The 21,687-nt window shown below is 35.7% G+C and overlaps 1 protein-coding gene across 1 annotated transcript in view; it reads right to left on the bottom strand.

The window, feature by feature from the left end:
* Positions 1-849: 849 nt before the first annotated feature.
* LOC145668024 (C-type mannose receptor 2-like) overlaps positions 850-21,687 on the bottom strand; it is a 102,915-nt gene continuing 82,077 nt past the window's right edge. The window contains exons 8-9 of the mRNA XM_081735489.1: positions 17,029-17,199; positions 850-1,395 (exon numbers count right to left, since the gene is read on the bottom strand). Coding sequence (XP_081591615.1) covers positions 1,172-1,395; positions 17,029-17,199 — 395 coding nt within the window. The 3' untranslated portion in view covers positions 850-1,171. The remainder of the gene's footprint in view (positions 1,396-17,028; positions 17,200-21,687) is intronic.

The following is a 21,687-nucleotide window of genomic DNA, read 5'->3' as shown; positions in this document are numbered from 1 at the left end:
ACCTCCACGAAAAGGGACAGAACTTTCTTGGTTACCTTTATAGTTATGCACAAAAGTATAGCGTTTGGTCCCGGGCAGTAGTTCTTGATTAAGCATAATAAAAACTATCTTGAATATAATTTATGGATAATAATAATAATAATAATAATAATAATAATAATAATAATAATAATAATAATAATAATAATAATAATAATAATAATAATAATAATAATAATAATAATAATAATTATTATTATTATTATTATTATTATTATTATTATTATTATTATTATTATTATTATTATTATTATTATTATTATTATTATTATTATTATAAGCTAAAATAGTGTTTTTAGTTTTCCAGATAGAAACCAAAATTTTCCTTTCTTTCAGGCCTCAAAAACACTAGCAGCAACACACTTTTTTGTTTTGTACATTATAGCTGCCCCCCGTCTAAAACGACGGTCCCCCCTACACAAACCTGCTGGTAACCCTCTTGCAACCATGAGAATCACGTCTTAGTTTATAGAAATCTGGTGAAGTTTTATATTTTAGAACCGACAGTTTTGTCGGTGTGTGTGCAGGAACCCTTTTCGCTTGATACTTAACAACTCTTTTGCATCTAATTGAACTCTAGCACATTTTCCATAGCCTTGCTATTGGCACCACAGAAACAACAATAACCAGCTAAAACAGAGGAAGCAGTTCAATCCTATTGTTCTGTTATAACATAATTGAAGAATATGGTGAAAAGAGCAGATAGCTCCATATTTTGTTGAAGGGTACCATCTAATAGTAAGAAGCCTGCATATGCATTGGTGAAAGAACCAGTTGTCTCTGTAACTAACGGATTTACGAAACAAAATATTTCCAAATATCATTTTCTATTGTATTTGATTTCATTCTTCTTCCTTACAAATTATGACAAAAGAAACTACTTCGTTATCTTCAATTACTTGTAACAGAAAATACTCTATTGCACATTTTAAAAACATATAACAAGGAACATTTTCTCGTTACAAATGAAACATCTGAAATTATTAGACTCGTAAATCTGAACTGTAATTAATAAATCATTATAGATATAAATAAAATTAACATATGTATAATTATAACTTTAGCAAAGTTATATATGTATAATAATTATGTAACTGCATTGAATATAGATCCTAAAGTGGGACTTCTTTTTTCATAAATTCATTTGACAAGCGAAATATCGATCTTTGTAGCAGTCAGTGTTTGCAAATACAGGCTCAGAACCTTTGCGATCAACCACTACACAATTCCCTCTGTTTATAGGCACATTGTTCTTCCATTTTGGGAACCCGTTGGATTCTCTCAGGGCCTCGTTTTTGGGAACGTCTGTCCATGTACCTTCTACATTCCTTACTCCAATCCAGAAACGGTAGTAGTCTGAAATGAAAGGGACAACAGTCAAAGCTTACTATACTTGTATATACATATGTATTAAAATAACAACTGAATTAAATACACACTAATTATCATAACACTGCGCAACAAATAAAAGCTTTTTTTTATATATATATACTTCCGCGATTAAAGTAGGTGAATCGTAAGGACACGGTCACGCTGATTTCGAAAATTACCCTTAGAATTCCCTGTCACGTCAGATTCAAAGATATCAACAGATTTATTATTCGCATTATATAGAGTACAATCCCGATTATCCGACACAGTTTTAGGGATATTTCTCAGCCTCTATTCAACCGATTTACAGAAAATATTAAGGGTGATCTAGGGCAATCTAGTTATGTTACCCAAAATTTGAGAGATCGGTTGAATAGAGGCTGAGAAATAGACCGGAAACTTTTTCGGATAATCTAAGTCAGCCCTGTCCAACGCGGTGCCCGCGGGCGCCATGGCGCCCGCCAAGCATTTTCCTGGAGCCCTCTGAAATCGAACTCAAAATACGCAAAATTTCTTGTTTTCAACATTAGATTTTCTTCTATTTCTGTTATATCATTTCGAAAATAGTAACTTGCACTTCTGGCTGATCTGGACTCTGGGAAAAAGCATTCAGCAAAATCGAGGAAATTATTTCACAACAGTTAATTTGAACATTTGTTACTTTACACTTGGATAAGGCTACCGCTACGCTATGGCAACCGCGGTAGTTCGCGTGCCTGCTGCTGGCGGCGCTGTTTGTCTTTACCCGATCGTCTTTTGTCATATCGCGCCTTGAAAAATTTCCATTGTGGGGATAGACTCGCTCTCTCTTGGGGAATACTCTTTGTGTGAACTCGTGTGTGTTGCGAAAAGTTGCAACTGTACTCGTGACTCCTTTTATTCAGTGCTTTTTTTTTTTTTGCCATGGCCAAGAGACAAAGAACGTATAGTTTTAACTGTGAATGGGAGGAACAATATTGTTTTGTTAAATACAGAGGAAAACCGGTGTGCTTATTGTGCAATGGAAGTGTGTCTATTCCTAAGAAAAGTAATGTAGAGAGGCATTTCGCGACGAATCACAAAAACTTCGATACTGAATTTCCTATAAATTCGGAACTCAGGAAACACAAAGTGAGAAACCTAAAATCTAAATTAACGCTGCAACAAAATGTGTTTCAGAGGCCTGTTCAACAAGCTACTATAGCACGGCCAACAAGAGATGGTCTCTGACGTTTCTTACCACATGCGATGGGGCATTGCAGCCCCTACTTTGATACCACTGTTACCAACCACGATCTCTCTGTCTTACACCATTAATTAAATTTCCACTACAGTTGCACCGAAAAAACCTTGACACGCGAGTAGTGGGAATATCACTGCGAGCTGTCCGAGACGTTCTCTTATTGGACGCACTATAACGTGACAATTGCCTCTTTCAAAGTGTGTTATGTGTTAGCTAAAAAGAAAAAGCCTTTTAGTGACGGTGAAGTAGTGAAAGAAGCAATGATTAGTGCCGCTGAATCCCTGTTCGATGGATACAGAGATAAACATACAATCGTGTCTTCCATCAGTGCACTCCAGTTGTCTCACCAAACTGTTGCTAGAAGGGTGGAGCAGATTTCGAATAATCTGCAAAATCATTTGCACCAATCGTGTGATTTTTTTTTCGCTCCAGTTAGATGAAAGTACTGATATATCCGACACTGCTGAGTTGTGCGTATTTACTAGAATGATTTTTGATGATTTCACGGTGAAAGAGGAATTTCTCAAATTGCTGCCACTTCATGGGCATACTAGGGGGGAAGATATATTTAACACCTTTCAAAAGTTTGCTAAGGATAGCAATTTGCCTCTTTCTAAACTTGTTGCAATAACAACGGATGGGGCACCTTCTATGACTGGTAGGAATAACGGGTTTCTTGCTCTCTGTGCTAAGGATGAATCATTTCCAACATTTCTGTCTTACCACTGTATCATTCATCAGGAAGTTTTATGTGCAAAAGTTTTAAAATTCGACCATGTCATGAAAATAGTAACTCGTGTAGTAAATTACATTAGGTCATCTTCCACTCGTCATCGATTATTCAAAAGTATTTTGAATTTATCAGATGCTGAGCATGGTGACGTTCTTCTTCATGCAGACGTCAGGTGGCTGAGTAGGAGCAAAGACACTGGAACGATTCTGTTGTCTTTTGGATGAAATCAGGGATTTTCTTAAGTCATCTAAGGGTCAGTATTGTCATGATCTCGATGAAACATCATGTTGCTAGATTTAGCTTTCTTGGCAGATATCACTTTCAAATTAAATGAGTTAAATCTAGAATTGCAAGGGAAAGGCATCATAAGCACAGTTAATGCTTTTCAAAAGAAAATGAAGCTGTTGATTGCTCACTCAAACAGGAATTCCCTTTCTCACTTTCCAAACTTCAAATCTATGGTGGAAAAGGTAAATTGTGTTGGTTGTGATCTTTCAAAATTTTCAAAGCATTTGGAAATTCTTATTCTTGAGTTTCGGAACAGATTTGCCCAGTTTGTAGCACTTGAACCAGTGGTTCTGTTCATCAATAATCCATTTGTCTCTGTTGATGTTATTGATCTTGGTAGTAGGATATGTGAAGTGTCTGGAAATTATAATCTTTAAGATTTAGAACTTGAAATCCTAACTATTCAAGAAGATATAGTTTTGAAATATTCCTATGCAACTTGTACTAATATATGGATTCTAACGGACGGAGTAAAATACCCCCTTCTGAGCAGTGTTGCTAAAAAAATTTATTCCTGCTTTTGCTCAACTTATCTTTGCGAAGTCGCATTTTCTGCCAGGAACATGATCAAAAATAAGTACCGAACCTCCCTGACACCCTCTCACCTGGATGACGCAATAATAGCAGCCTGTTCCAGCTACACACCAGATTTCCTTCAACTGGCAGCAAACGTGCAGTGTCAGTCTTCTCACTAGGTATGTATCAATTTTCAAAATAATAATAATAATAATAATAGTGATGATGATAATATTCATCTTATATATAAAAGAGAACGCACAAATCCTTTGTTACCTCATCACGCTAATACGGCTGAACCAATTTCTTTTATTTTTGGGGGGTTATTAGGATTTGGACCCTAGATGGTTTTTATCATATCACTTTAATTTTTAATTACCAGTGTCTTGAGATAATTGACCATTCAAGTGTCCATAACGTACAAATCCTTTGTTAGTTCATCATAGGTAAAAATAAACGTATTTATATGCAACCCGCATGACCGTGTCACTCGGCGGGTTAACATAAATGACAGGCGATATAATGTTAACATTTACTGCAATCTACTATGGTTTTTATCATATCACTTGAAAGCGAAAAAGTAAAAATTATCTAAGTAACAAAGTTTATTGCGTTCCGGGGTGACCGCAGCGAAGCGGGGCGGGTTAACATAAATGACAGGCGATATAATGTTAACATTTACTGCAATCTTCTATGGTTTTTATCATATCACTTGAAAGCGAAAAAGTAAAAATTATCTAAGTAACAAAGTTTATTGCGTTCCGGGGTGACCGCAGCGAAGCGGGGTGAACGCTGCTAGTCTTATATATAAAAGAGAACGCACAAATCCTTTGTTACCTCATCACGCTAATACGGCTGAACCAATTTCTTTTATTTTTGGGGGGTTATTAGGATTTGGACCCTAGATGGTTTTTATCATATCACTTTAATTTTTAATTACCAGTGTCTTGAGATAATTGACCATTCAAGTGTCCATAACGTACAAATCCTTTGTTAGTTCATCATAGGTAAAAATAAACGTATTTATATGCAACCCGCATGACCGTGTAACTCGGCGGGTTAACATAAATGACAGGCGATATAATGTTAACATTTACTGCAATCTACTATGGTTTTTATCATATCACTTGAAAGCGAAAACTTCCGGGGTGACCGCAGCGAAGCGGGGCGGGTTAACATAAATGACAGGCGATATAATGTTAACATTTACTGCAATCTTCTATGGTTTTTATCATATCACTTGAAAGCGAAAAAGTAAAAATTATCTAAGTAACAAAGTTTATTGCGTTCCGGGGTGACCGCAGCGAAGCGGGGTGAACGCTGCTAGTAACAAATAAATAATAAGTAGTAGTTGTTGCACTAGTAGCAGTAGGCTTATTTCTATAGTAGTTTTGTATTCTTTCGAAAGGCGCCCGCACGTCGGAAAACAGGAGCCAGTTGCGCCCGATAAGGTGAAAACGTTGGACAGCGCTGATCTAAGTCCTACTGCATTAAATGTACATTAAAATGTTTCGATACAGATTGTTACATGCTCACGCCTATTTTGTTCATCAAACCAGTAACATCTGTACAGAAACACACACATTCTCCTCCATAGCAAAATAATGTGCAAAGGATTGATGTCTGTGTCGAAACTGAGTAATTTCCATTGCTTTAGTCTTGAACCTAGAAGTTCGGATGCTTCTTTTGACAAATTTAAGTCACATGCTAGATCATTTTAGTCCACCTGCTCTGTTAAATGTATATCATTGTCAGCATGTATTGATATATAGTCCGGATCTTTTGACGTAGAAGCCACTGGCTCCGAAGAAATGTCAGGTTCATTCCAGTCATCTTCCACTGTCCATGTGTCAGGGCGTACAGATATTGGTGAATCGTCACTGTGAGGCACAGGTCGTGTGGCTGAAGGAATATCCGGATACTGGATGACGTGCTTACTTTGTCTAGACATGCTGGAGATCTTAGTCATGCAGAAGTAACAGTCATTAAGGTGGTTTGTTGGTATCCTCCACACCATCGGTGCAGCAAACGGCAAGGCCTTTAGTTTCCAATGTGACCACAACGTAAGATTTGTTGTACAAGTTACGCAGCACTGATGAAGAGCCCATGACTTGTTCTGGTCACCAATTCGACAACCGAAGTACAGATAATAAGCAAGTTTTGAAAAGTTATATATTTTATCCCTTCGTGGTTTGGGTGTAAATCTAGCACATTCATAACAAAAATTATCCGAATGATTAGTACACGTTCCGCGTGAACTAGTTTCATTTTGTACCAGTAACTCACTTGATACACAGCACAACACCCGATTTCTAAAGCAATATACTTCAAACACACTTAAACAGTACAGTCGCGAAGAGATCTTGTCAACAACACCCTGCCACATGCAGGGGTGCCGGAACTGGGGGGCAAGGGGGCAGCTGCCTCCCAAAAAAAATTAGAGGGGGCTAGGTACTAGTTTTGCCCCCTCACTTTCAGACTGTAAAAACATCACACAACAGTGATTATATGAACTAAATTTTGCTTTTTATAGTAATGTGAAAAAAATATCTCTTCCAGATTCATCTTTCTCTTGGAGACATGGGACCGGGCGTTTTTTCTGACTCCATGTTAGACAGAAAGATTTAGGAGAAATAATTTAAAATTCTCTTTATTTCCATTGGTCTACATTCTCAAAACACTGTAAATTTTTTAAAAAATTGTTAAGTAATCGTAAGTCTGCAATGTGAAACGAGTCGTTGAGCGAGATTTTAAAGTTTAAAAAATATAACAGTTTAAGTAAGTAACAGGACATTTAAATACATGTTCTATAAAGTGAAATGAATGTTCTTACAAACAATATGCAGAGTGCAGTAAGTTTTATAGTGAGGAGTAAAAATGTATGAGGTAGGATTAATAATTCAAAGTACATGAAAAATGCGAAGTCCATTGTCGTTCCGTTCGTTTAAGATATAAGTGCAGAAATAGAACACCTATTTCAGCTCTACTTTCCGACCACGTTTGTAAACAACAAGAATAAGGAAGACAGTCGCTCCTTGTAATAATTAGTAGTCTTAGATATTTATCTTGCAGTGGTCAAGCAATCAGTGGACATTTGCATAGTACGGGTAATTTGATGTCGCTCCTAGATGAAAGAAAAATGGTTGTGCCTGTTCTCAGCCAATGGATTAATCGACAGGATAACTAGCTTAGTGCTGATTGAAATAATGAAATTTTGAAGATTATGGCACATGCAATACAGACAGACCTGGTAGCAGAAGTTAAAGAATCTCAATTTTATGCAATCATAGCCGACTCCACGACTGATATTTCAAATAAAGATCAGATATGTCTGTGTGCACTGTGTTGACTCTGACTCATCAAATTCAAAAAAATATTTATGGGAATGATTACCCCACATGGCACAAAATCGGAAACATTAGAATTCGCGATCAAAGATATTATAACGAGACTTAACCGAAATGCAGAAGATATCCGTGGTCAGTGTTAAGATGGTGCAGCTAATATGTCTGGACGAGTGAATGGTGCGCAGATGATGATTTTGACTCAACATCGGAAAGCTGTATACATTCATTGCAGTAATCATACATTAGATATTCCATTTCAGGAAGTAGCACGGAAATGCTAATCTTTGCGTGACGTACCGGCCATAGTGAAAGACATTTCTATCATCAACCTGGATTCTGCAAAACGAGAGAGAACAAACGCCGACATCGTTCTTGAATCCTATAAAACTAACAACGAAAGTCATCCAAGCATTTGCTGCCTCTTTTTCCTACTCGCTGCTGCATTAGACGAAAATCTCTAATCAGATTTCAATCTATTACAAACGAATTCAAATCACGTTGCAAAAAATCATCAGTAATACAAGTGGTCCAGATGATGTCAAAAGGCAATACTAAAAATGTATTTGAAAAGAATTAACAAATTCGGAATGATATTTTTTTCTGATAGTCAGTATATGCCCTTTTGTACCTTGCTAACAACTGGCAAAAGTGCTTCAAAATTCTGATGCTTCTGCTTCTAGAGCTAAAAAAAACAACAGCGATTCTAGAGGATACTATGAGAAACCTACGAACGAACAGTGCATTTGAAAACATTTATAAGGAAGCAAAGGAAAATGCAAACAGACTACTTAAAATTGCCCACTTCATCAAGATCAAAGAGAACACCAATTAGGTTGGAGCAGGCTGATAATCCTTCTATAGCAGCTACCTAGAACCTGTAGGCCTATTAGTTCTTCGAAAAAGTACATCGCAATCATTGACTATTTGTTGAATGAAGTACAGCGTCGTTTCAATCATCCAGGCCTCAAACAACTCATATAACTCGAGAAGATGCTTTGTGAAGATGCTGTATGTTGTGAGCATCTCTCAAGAGATTATTTGAGGCAGGAATTGGGACCTCATGTGTTGGATTTTAACCTGGATAGATTATGCGCTCAGCTCTCGCTGCTTCCACCTACTTCGATGACGACCACCAGCATATTAAAAACTATTAGTCCTGAAACCCGAACTGTTCGCATTTTTGTCGACCAAACTGTTCGTCTAGAGACTCTCGTTCTCACTTTGCCAACTTCTTCAGCATCTTGCAAAAGATCATTCAGCTCTTTGCGTAATCTAAATATATATTTGAGGACTTCCATGATGTAGAAAAGATTCTCATCTGCTGTTGTATGTGCATAACGACCAGATTTCAATGTGAGATTTAAACACCATTGCAAGAGAATTCACATCAAAGACAAGCGAAAGGAAAGCCACTTTTGGTCAATGTTGAAAAGAAATCAATTTAGAATCAAGTAAGTGAAAATGTTAAGCATTATATAAACAATTCTTTATATTACGAAATAACATATAAAATTCAATATACCAAATTTGAATTATACCTTAGTGTGTGGTACTTTATTAGTGTGAAGTGAAGTGAATATAATGACATCAGGAGGAGAGGTGAATGTAATAACAAACTGGATATACTGAAGTAAGTGTAGTAAAAAAATACAAGTAACTCTGGATAAATAGTGTAATTGAATTTTCTATATAAATTTCATGAAGTCTTTATTGAGCTGAGCGAAGCGAAGCTCTTATACTCGGGTTAGCCGTTTGGTTGTCCGCGAACTCCTCCTAGACCGTTTGGCCGATCTCAACCAAACTTAGCACGCTGATAGAGTATGCCGTGCTGAGTGAGAACATAGGTCGAAATCAAAAATCCGATGTACCATCGAGGAATAATCACCGAAAAACGCTTCCATAGACTTAACATAGGGAAAAAGTTTTCACGCGATTTTTTTGTCAACAATTAAAAATGGCATTTATTATTGCATAATGGCCAGGAATGATTACGTAGTTTAAGCTCGCTCAGCTCATTTCATTGCAATCGGGTACATCCATTGCATTCCTAGTTATTATTATTATTATTATTATTATTATTATTATTATTATTATTATTATTATTATTATTATTATTATCCAACTAAATCAAATTATTGTTACGTGACGAACATATATTCGTATTACCTGATCTATGTTACATTCCCGTGTCTATTTTCAAGACAGCAGTTTGCCCCCTCCCCAGGTGAAAAATACTTCCACCGCCACTAGCCACACGTTAAAGAGATCTTGTGAACAACTCTGAATTCTGACACCTCGCACAGGAATCTATTTTTGCTTTGCAAGGGAAGGAGAACATAAGACGATGGGATATAAGTTTTTTTTTTCAATTTGAATCGTCGATGGACTATAGGAACGAAAATACATAGTGACATGCAGCGCGAGTGACGAAATAAATGATTTTTTATAACCTAAAGGGCTTACAATTAGTGTTACCAATTTATGGATTTTATTGTTAAATCTAGCGACTTGCTAATATATTTTAGAGACAAGATTTGTTTCAATTACCATTGTTAAACTAGAAATTTAATGACTTTCGAAATGTACAGCGACTAAACTAGTATTATTTCCATTACAATTAAGGTTTTTAGCGACTTTTCACAGTACGTTTAGTGATATTATTGTTTACGTTGTTGGCAACACTGCTTATATTTGTTATATATTTGAAAAAGTAATAAAAAATAAGAAAAATATTTTTTTAAAAAATAATAACTATGGAAGATGATCATAACTCTTCTAATGATACCAGTAATCCTTTCATTGCTATTAGTGATGATATCAATAAAGACTGCAGGGCCATTAATGCAGATTTCTCGCATGTAAGCAACGCATCAGGATCAAAATTCAGCCAAAAAATCGAACCCAAAATGATACTGCTTTAAACAAGAGCATTGAATTTTCAAACAGGCCTAACGAGACTACCTGTAAGCTTTGTAACAAATTGTGTATTAGTTTAAAAGGCCTAGCAATTCACAATAGCAGGTGCCATTATGAAATCAATAAAACCAAACCATGCTCGCCTTCACCTAAGTCACACGGATAATGTCTATTCCCCAAGAAAGATGATCTCCAAATTCAATGAGCTTCTAGCAAGATTAAAGTCTTCTACCCCAATGTTACGCAGGGTACCTCCAGGTGCTACAGCTACAGTGGCAGACACTCTGTGCGAGGTATTGCAACATATAGTACATACAAACGACTCAGAAGCTTGGATGGATCTCTTCTTTTTTTCCCTTACGTTACACTGTGCGTTCCATCAAAAGCTGACAAAGTGAATAATTTAACATCATGGGTTAAACAAAGAGTGCAATGTTGTTCTGATTCTCGCTGCGAAGCCCTTCCTAACCACAGTAAAAAATCCTTCAAAGCTCGACGACCAGCAAATTCAACTTTTAACAGCAAGTGTCGAGAACAAATTAGTAGACGGTGATGTTCGCAGCGCAGTACGGCTTCTCATCTCAGAAGATACTATAGCTTCTCCGAATGGAACTGTATTAGAAGTATTAAAAGAGAAGCGTCCGGCTCACAGACACCCTTTCGAACCTCCCGATCTAATTGGGCCCAGTATTGTAGTACCTAGAGCATCAGCTGACGAGTTTACGAAGGCACTTAAATCATTTCCCTCCGGGTCGTCAGGAGGTATGGACAGTCTCCGTTCTTTAATAATATTGGGATTATTCTTTAATAATAATCCCAAGACTGCAGAGCTAAAGACCACCTGACTAACGCCATCTGTGATTTTCTCCACCTGATTATTTCGGGTGATGTGCCGACGGAAGAAAAGTGGCAACATTCGTCCCATCGCAGTAGGCAACGTCTGGAGGAGATTGTCAGCTAAAATCATTTACCATAGAATTAGAGAAACTCTAACACATTTTCTATCTCCACATTAACTTGGAGTTTGCGTCCGATATGGAGCAGAAGCAGCAGTCCACGCTGCTCGTATGTACTACTCTTTTCCACACCATCAGGAGAAAGTGTTTCTGAAGATAGACTTTAGAAACGCATTAACGAGTTGAATCGTGATTCTATGCTCATACAGGTAAGAAACAGTTTTCCATCAATTTATCGATACCTCCATCAGTGTTACTCGCAATCGACCAACTTAGGAGACGAAATAATTCTCTCTCAGCGTGACGTACAACAAGGCGACCGTCTTCGCCCTGGTTTGTTCGCACTAACTTTACAATCCATCGTTAACAGTATCAATACGTAACTAAACATATGGAATGTGGATGACGGGACTGTACCTGGAGACAAGGATACAGTACTAGAGACACTAGAAATGATCCGTAGACGGGCTAAGGAGATGGGATTGCAAATGAATTTCTCCAAATGTGAGGCCAACTTTCTCCGGAGTCTCCAATGAGCAGTCTAATAACTTCTTCAAGCTGTTTGACGAACCCGCTCCTGGGATTCAAAGAATGTCGACAGATGACGCCAGTTTATTAGGAGCAACATTATCTAATGAGGCAAGACGAACAATATTAAAAGACAAAATTTCTAAATTAGAATTCTTCTTTACATGTGTTTCCTTGATTTCAGCTCACTCTACCTTTTACCTACCTCTCTCATTGTCCATGCCAAGGCTGCTATACTTTCTTCGCTGTGCTCCATCTTGGCGGGATGCTAATCTTCTGGAATGCTATGACAACACCTTAAAAACCGGTCTAGAATCTATCCTGAATTGCTCACTCAACAATAACTCTTGGTTGCAGGCGTCCCTCCCTGTTAACTACGGAGGTCTCGGCATTTGCCGCGCCATGGGCCTGGCTATTTCATCCTTTCTGTCTTCGTTCTAAGGCGCTAAGCCATTGATCAAGACCATTCTCCAACAAGATCTTAGCCTTGTAACGGATTCGAATGTCAATGACAGCATTTCTAAGTGGTCATTTATCTTGGGATCAGATCCCCCTGATATTGATAAGAGAGGATTACAATCCTCTTGGGACGATACTCTTATAAATCATCACTGTTCAGTTCTACTTCAGTCATCCGATAACCCAGAAGATAAGGCCAGACTCCTAGCTACATCATCTCCTGAAGTAGGCGCTTGGCTCAATGCTATCCCATCACCTTCTTCAGGACTGCATCTTCCCAATGACAGTTTTCGAATTGCCAGTGAACTGCGTTTGGGAGCAGATGTTTGCGAGCAACACAAATGTCCTGCCTGCAGAAGTGTCGTAAACAAGAAGAGCCTTCACGGACTCTCCTGTGCCAATAGTGCGGGCAGACATTCACGCTACTCCAGTGTGAACGATATTATCATGAGGGCATTAATTTCAGCAGGCGTTCCTTCTATACGCGAACCGTTGGGATGCAGTCGTGCAGACGGTAAGAGGCCAGATAGTATGACCCTAATACCGTGCAAGAAAGGAAAAGCACTTCTATGGGATTATACTTGTTCCGATACCTTCGCCCAATCAAACCTATATTCTTCTTCAGCACAAGCTGGCAAAGTGGCTGAAACAGAAAAACGCAAAAAGTACAGCAATTTACTTGCCAAATAACATTTTGTCACTATAGCTATCGAATTAAATGGTTGCTGGGGTCCCGAAGGTCTTAACTTTATAAAAGAAGTCGGACACCGCATTTATTTATCGTCAAGAGACGCTAGAGCAACCTCTTTTCTACTGCAACGCATCAGTATGGCAGTACAAGGAGGGAATGTTGCATCAGTTTTGGGAACGCTACAATCTGGTAAGGAACTGGACATCTTTTTTCTGTAATCATCTCGTAAAGTTTGAAAGTGATGTTGTTTTAAAGTTTCTCGACAATTATTAATCATTTGAAATTAACATATATATGTTTTCTTGTAATTATGTTCATTTGCTTATTCTTTTATATATCACAACAATTGTTCCGTAGGTGTTGTCAATTTCTAATATTATTGTTCTCATAGTCTGTTTCTACACATTTATTGTTGTCTTGCATTGTTAAATTTGTCTACATGTTTGTGTTGAGTTCCTTTTTCTAGTATAAACAATTCTGTAAACTCTTGAAAAAAAATATTTCTACTTTGGAAAAAAATATGTAAAATATATAATTATTTAAAATTCTTACTGGAAAAAAATATGGTTGTAATAACAATTACCTAAACAATAAAATTTGATGAAAAATTTTTAAAAATTGGAAAAAGATATGAGGGCTTCGTGAGGCTCAGTGTCCTTATGACAAAGCCTTTTAAACTTCCACTCTTCGATTTTTGACGATTAATTGGGCTTACTTTACGTTCTTCATTTCAATAAATTACATGTATGAGCGAAATACATCTCATGCAATGTCTCAGAACTGTGAGGCGATGTACAAAATTGTTATCATTTTCGTTTTCTAGGCACCACAAACATTCAGAATCACCTTTTATTTTCCCGGAGGTAAAAATCATGTTTGGCAGTGGCTGAGCAAAACCATATATTTTCGATAAAAATTAAATACGGGTACGTGTTAGTTTCACCAACACGTATTTAAGTTAATGAATTGTTAGTTTAAATTAATTTAGTTAAGATCGTCATTTTGTGTTATTGGCAACAATAGAAAGCATCTATATAGGAATTTTCAGATAAGTATACTTGAAGGGGATTTGCTGCTGCCAGGAGCCAATCAGAAGAAAGATGTCTCAGCTGTTGTATGTGTATAAGATGGTACAGTATAAGACGGTACAATATATGGTTTTGCTCAGCAAATAATTAGTGTGTATTTAATTATACACAAAGCAAAGCTTCTACTTATGGGAAATAACTAAAGTGTTCTTTTTCGCTCTGTAGCTGATAAATTAATGGAAAAATCTTGGAACATATAGACTCCTCATCTTTTCGTCTTTTCGACGCAGGATTGGAATTTAGTACTTCTTCTGCTGCCAAATTTAGTACGTTCTTCTGCTAGAAAGCCTGATTTTTACGAAGTCACGACTAGAAAAATTGCATTTTAGTACCGAAAAACGCTATGTAAGTAACATTTGAAGAAATCCTACTAGGTGGTCCGAGTACCTCTGGGGATTGTGGAATAATGTGGGTCCGTGGCATTGTTTACATTTATTAGTTTATAGCGTACTCAATTTTATAAAAGCAGCTTTTACAGGTTATTTTATACTACAAGTGACTATATAGTTATTTTATATATGCAGTTATATACTATGCAGTTATTTTATATACAGTGACTACCCATCTATCGGTAAAAACAGAAACAAACTGTAACTGGAAGTCTACATTGTTACCCAGTCGGTATAAATATACATCTATAGGTCTGTGATATATAACTACGTACATTTCGAGAAGTTTTCTTCTATACTAAGCCCTGTTGATGAGTATTCAAGTGTCAACTTTCACGGCAATATGGCAAACTTAGTAGTTTATACTATATTTTTTTAAATTAAATCTTGACCTTTGAGTTTTACAATGTTTCCAAAGTTGTATGAATAAATTGGAGACTTTTGCATGCAGAAATGTGTTGGTTATCCAGAGGAAAACTTTTTCAGCGATTCTTTGAGATATGATGAAGTAGCACTATTCCTGAGAGATACAAAATTTCCATGTGATTACTTGAGTAACTTCTCTTGCCTTGGTTTCACAGACCATTTATCAGATATTTATGTATACCTGAACATACTCAAGACTAAAGTAGTGGTATACATATTTTGACATTGAAGAACACAATGTTCAAGAAGAAATAAGAAATAAGGCTGTGGATAAGCCGAGCTGAAGGTAGTAGTCTCAGCACCTCCCTAAAATCAAGTCATTTCTAGAGTTCAGTGATGAAAAGTTCCCACATGAAGTTCTACATGTCTTCATTCAGCATCTGAATGATCTCTGAGCGACCAGCTTCAGAGATTATTTTCCTCCACCAGAAAACTCATGGATTAAACATTTCTAGGAGTACTTTGCGGTAAATAAAGAAAACTTGTCTCTGGGGGATTAAAATCAACTTTACGTTAAGTATAAAGCTTCATTTAAAAACAGATTTCGAAGAATGCGCACTTGTTCAGTTTTGGATGAAGGTATTTTTTCTATAATTTCAATTCTTTGAGAGCTCTACACCGAAGTAGAAATGAGAGGATATTTTACTATCGGCCACGTTTCGTTTCAACTACGGGATTTAAACAGGTGTAGGGAATACCACAGTTACCTCTTAGATCAAGTAACACTTCGTTCCATTGAATCCGCAACGGCGGAATGCGACACATCCTGGAAGAGCCAGTTCTAATTGAGATGCCCACTAAGAAATACCCATTAATCTGCTATCTATGCTTTTGCTATCTCCATGGTTTGACTGGCTCCATGGTTTGTATGGCTTCTACCGTAAATCAAAGTATCAATAGACTATCAAAATATACTGGTTCTCTCGCATTTTCATCAGTTCACATACATTGTGGTGTCGGTTGTCGTTCAGGATGTGAATGGAAACACTTTATTCTCGTTATGTCCCGTAACAGTGCTGCTGCGTTTTTAATGGGCAGTTATGTTAGGCCGAACAACAACATACTGATGAATGAAGGCTTCGGGTGGATCTCCAGATGGCAATTAACCTGTGTCATCGGATTTGGAAGGGTACATGCGATCTCGTCACAGCCTTATCGAGATAAGTGGAACAATTAGGTGAAATGCTGCCATACCGGCGGCTCGAAATAAGCAATTAGCCCGTGCTCTTTGGTCCAGGAGACAACATGAATTGGTGAGTCACCTGTTGAAATGATAGTTGGAGATATAAATATGGTTACGGTCCTTCTCCTAATAATAAACAATAAAGCACGTCACCGTTCAATATCATTACTATCCGTTTTACAATTATCTAATTAGAACAATACATTTTGAGTTGGCGTCCAATCGTCACATTATATTGCTAAAGAAATAATAAACACTTCTGACCAGAGTATATACACTTGTTTATTAAAAACTAAATTACAGTGTAACGGTTTCGACAACTTAACGTTGTCTTCATCTGTCAGTTAGTGTCTGACGAAGATAACGTTGTTGTCGAAACCGTTATACTGTAATTTAGTTTTTAATAAACAAGTGTATATACTCGGGTCAGAAATGTTTATTATTTCTTTAGTGAGTTCCAGAGTCGTGATGGATAGAATTATATTGCTATAGAAATACACAAATATTAATGGTCAGATCTAATTATGACTACAGCCCTTGTCCATTTTTGTAATAATTAAGTTAGAACAATTAAATTGAAATAATTAGTTTTCAAGTTGCAGTTAAATCATTACAACAGCTTTACGAAAATCGGCAAACTGGCCGCACGCTAGTGACATCTATTAGCGTCAGATACGCAAGAGATAGTGCAGTTAGCCACATTATTGACGTAACTGACGCGACATTAGTGACATTATTGTTCATTAGAAATTAGCGCGATGCACTGAGACATTGGTATTTGATAAATAGGACAATATTCGTTATTAGATTGTATGCACATGATATTTGAATGAAAGATTTCTAAAAGAATATTACAAATATTATTGAATATCTTACCTCCGCTATGTTGATTAATAAATTCAAGCTCCTCCTTATCTTCAACGGAGAGCAGCGTTCCTTTATGAGTGTAGCAAATGTTCCAAGCTTCCTTCCATGACACTTTAGAATTGTGAATGATCACTCTTTTGTTTTTGTATGAGAAGTCAAGCTGCTTCGGACCTTCTCCTTCTGCGTTCAGAAAAAAATCATTTGAATGATATACTTCACTCATCGAGATGGATGTATATATTACAACTTTTTGGAAAATAATAGGTTTTCAAGACGAATTATGTCCTAATTTTGAGTTTATATATATATATATATATATATATATATATATATATATATATATATATATATATATATAATCATTAACAACCGTATAGAATGCATAAGACATTTTCTCATAAAATGTGTACAAGAGATAGTTTACTATTGGGGTGAGCTTTTGAATCAAAAGATCCAATATATTCCAATCAAAAATTTTCATCTACGCCTTATATCTGGAGAACTATATATAGTGTAGCCAAACCCACACTATCACTTAACTCAGTATGATATGCCAATTCCACTAAAAAAGAAAAAAATTGCGAAAAGTCGATTTAAGGACTGGAATAAGTTTTTCGACAATGCCTATTATAATGTTTCTATTTCATAAATTAATGCATATTATTTCATACTGTAGCATGAAATAAATTAATTTAAGAAATGGAAACGAAAAAGGTTTATTTAATTTAGTTTTTATTTAAAATTGAATCATGAGTCATACCCTATCTTGAAAGTATTGAAATTTATGAAGTATAAATAAACTGTTTCCAGTAACTTAAGATTCATCCGATCAGAAAACTATCGTCTGTATTGTTTTAGGAAAATATTTTTTACGGAATATAAGTAAAAAAACAATTCTCTTCGATTTCGAAAAACTTGACGGAATTAAACTGAATTCATCAGTTAATTATGTATTTGTTCTTTAAAAAAGTATATTACTCAATTAATTTAATATTATTTCTCAGCTCTAGTAACCATGCAATATAATATTAATTAAATATACAGATGTTTAGAAACTCTATTGTGGCGCTGCGCTAGTCTAAAACTTTGTAGAAAGAAATCATTCCAACCAGTAAGCAAAACGTCCTGATTTTGTGAGATACTTGATTTATACGATATTGTGAACTTATTGAAATATTGATTGAACAAATGTAAGAAAACATTTGTACCAAAGATGTAATAAAAAAAAAAGGATCTGCCCATATTGGATAAAAATGTTGCGATCTTATTGGCGCGGAGGGGACAGAATGGGAGTTGTGGAACCGTGACGCATGGCTTCACGACTTTGGGCAGATCTTCTACTTTGTAACATCCTTGATTTGTAGCTAATTTTGAGAGAATCGTCCTAACATTAATCTTTACCTACAAATTACTCATTATAAATATTATCAAGAGAAATTATTTATGCAATATTGTAGAGCTATTGGCAAAATATTTATTCAAATTTAACAAATGATAGTTCATTTTTCTTTTTAAAAAATTCCAATATTCCAATCTTACTTTACTGTAAACCACCACCGGCGGGAATTCAATACGCTCGCATCTTTGATCTCATAACTCCAACAAATATCATGGATTGTCATCTTGTATACCCCAAATTCCAGAAGAATGTTGACTTTTATTATATATATCATACAATACAGATTCGTTTAACTGAATTTCCGGATTAACGGGATCACTAAAAAATGTCTACTCGTAAGCATCTTTTATTTAAAATCATTAATAGCAAGTACAGTGTTTCTTTCGGCCTAACCGTTATTCATGAAAAAGTAAGTTGATTGTTATGATGCAGTAGCTACTCACCCACTTCACCATCCGTGTCTGCATTTAGCACATGTATTGTACTGTATTGTAAAGATCAAGAGACACCTGCCAGTTGTGGTTTGTATCCAAACATTCAGTACTATATAACCAGAAACCTTTCTTCCGGTTTAACCGAATTTCGTTTAACCGGAAGCACCATCCGTCCCACTAAATTCGGTTAAACAGGACTCTAGTGTATTTAAAAAGTAAATTTTGAAATCACTTGATTTTTTAATACATATATGGTTTAAATATATATCGTGCTATTTAAATATCGTAATCATATATATTTCCTACATTATTCAACATCATTTGAATACATAGTGCATTCTAAATATTTAATTTTTTCTTGTATAAAGATTACATGCGAAATAATGACGGTCTGAAATTGAAACCTCGCTACATGTTATTACGTAATTTAGTGACTTAGGCTTAAACTGTTTATACAATACTATTTAACTATTTAAATTTCCTTTTTATGAAATATAGGAGATGCTTACTAGCAAATTCAATTTGAAAATAAACAAAAGTTATTAGATACGCTAGAAAAGATACATCAGAAATGAAGATCAAAATAACGGTATCATCTGGTGAAAGAAGAACATGACTTCTGTTATTTAGGGATTATAATACAAAGCGATAATAATAATTACAAAGAAGATGTGAGATCCAGAAAAACTCTGATGAGGAAGACGTTAAAAGGAATGCTAAAGCTTCTGACGGGAAATGTTGACATAGAACTGACGAACAGGCTGCTGAAAGCATATGTGCGTAGTGTATCGTTATATGCATACGCTATAGACTCTAGGATAAGAAAAATGGAAAACGAAAACCGAAAATGTGGTGGTCGGAAAATGTTGAAAATTAGATGGTTAGATAAGATATCAAATAAAAAGAAGTTATAGATGGTAGTGAATAGTTATAGATGCTGAAGACAATTTCGGAGAAAAGAGATAAAACGATTGGAAACATTACGAATCATGAAGGCATTGCGCCGTTAAGTTGTAGAGAAAATGTCAGAAAGGAAAATATTGAGATGAAAAGAGCGATTGGATTATGCGGATGAAATAACAAAACCTACAGCGAAGAAGACCTACAGGGAAATAAAAGCTCTGTTTCGGATGATGAAGAATGGATAGCTGCCTCAAAGCAATTGAGAGATTGCTGATAGAAGAGAAAGTTAAAGAAAAAGGTAATTTTGATTACGAAAATTATTTCCGCACTGAAAATTAAAACAGTCACTTTCTACACGAATTTAATTTTTAACGGAACGTTTTGTCTAACGTTAGACTAATTGTCTACTACCTTTATTACTTCTGTTACGTTACTTATGTTTCAAAGAAGTATCTTTGCATATCCTATAAAGCATACAACGAAACTGTCTTGTTCAAATCAGTTACTAGTAGTTTAGTGTAATGACCAAGTTTTATGTTTGCTTGATTACGGTTTATGAAAGGGATCACACTGATACGTATATTTTTACCTGATACTAATTATTCGACAGTTATTCCTGTATAGCATTTGAATTTCACATTACGAAGTGAACTATTCGCAAAAATCAAGTAGATAAATTTACAGAACGAGACAGAGAGAGCTCATCAAGGGAAGAGGAAAAGAATTCTTCGAAAACCGAGAAGAGATTATGCTTCTATTAACGTTACGAGGTTCAGATCAATCAGTCAATTACTTACTTCAATAATATTTAAAAGTTTTCTAAGAGATTTAGTAGCATATTAAGAAGGTTCCTCAGTAAAAGAATTCCAGGTCTCCTAGTTTCTACTTGGGATCCCGGGTTTGATTCTCGGTATGAGCTTCTCTACACACGTCAGTACACTGTCCATTCCTTCAGTAACCTCCGTAATATACTACAGAAACAACGAAATCAGGATCATTTTCTGAACTGTACAAGCTAAAATTTCAATTACTTTCAAGCTTTTAATGAAATTACTTATTATGAGAGTGTGTAAACACAGTCTTTTTTATGTGTGCAAACTGAAGCCCGTTTTCCCTTGAGAGCTGTACAAATTAAGTATATTGATTTTCCTAATATTAAAACGTTGTCTAAACGATAAGAGCTCTGGTTTCTAATCTGTTAAAATATTTGTTAGGTTAAAATTTGTGGTTTGCCATTCGGTTGGTGATGTGCTAACGTTGTTTCGTATTTCCATCCTCCGCGACAAATGGAAACCAAGATTTTTTTCTCGTAACGGAAAAATACTATTTCTATATTCCTTCTGTCTCAAGATTCCTAATTTTTTCTGGCAAACACCTGTCCTCCTCTTACGTGTACCATACTCTATCCTCTCATTCCAATACAAACCGTATGTCGCACTAGCTGTTTCGATAAATGAGTTTTTTTTCACAATTACCTCGTTACAAGTTGTTCATAAAGATTTAGTTCCTTTCTCAAATATGCAATTCAATAAACCATATTTCCATATTTCAAAACCCATATTTTTCACATATTCCAATATAAGAAGAAACAATTATATTAAAAACGCTATAAACACAATAATCGCCATGTAATAAATTAAAGGTGTAGTAGAAATACAATCTACCTTGTTTTTTTAAAGAAGACATAAAACTGTCATCATTAAACTCAAAGTGGAAATTCAGTTATGCTGTTCTTTTATCTACTCGTTCACCATTGACACAATTTGTAATAAATCTGGTAAGCACGATATATTTCTTGCAACGCTAAGATATAATTCGTAAAATCAAATTTTGCGTTGTGTTCACCCGAACTTGATAATTTAAATAATAATAATAATAAGAAGAAGAAGAAGAAGAAGAACAAGAAGAAGAAGGAGAAGAAGAAGTAGAACG

Source organism: Thermobia domestica, chromosome 13, assembly GCF_964235325.1.
Source record: "Thermobia domestica chromosome 13, izTheDome1.hap1.1, whole genome shotgun sequence".
Lineage (NCBI taxonomy): Eukaryota > Metazoa > Arthropoda > Insecta > Zygentoma > Lepismatidae > Thermobia > Thermobia domestica.
Note: the sequence above shows the minus strand (reverse complement) of the source record. Positions and strands in the feature narration are given on the sequence as shown.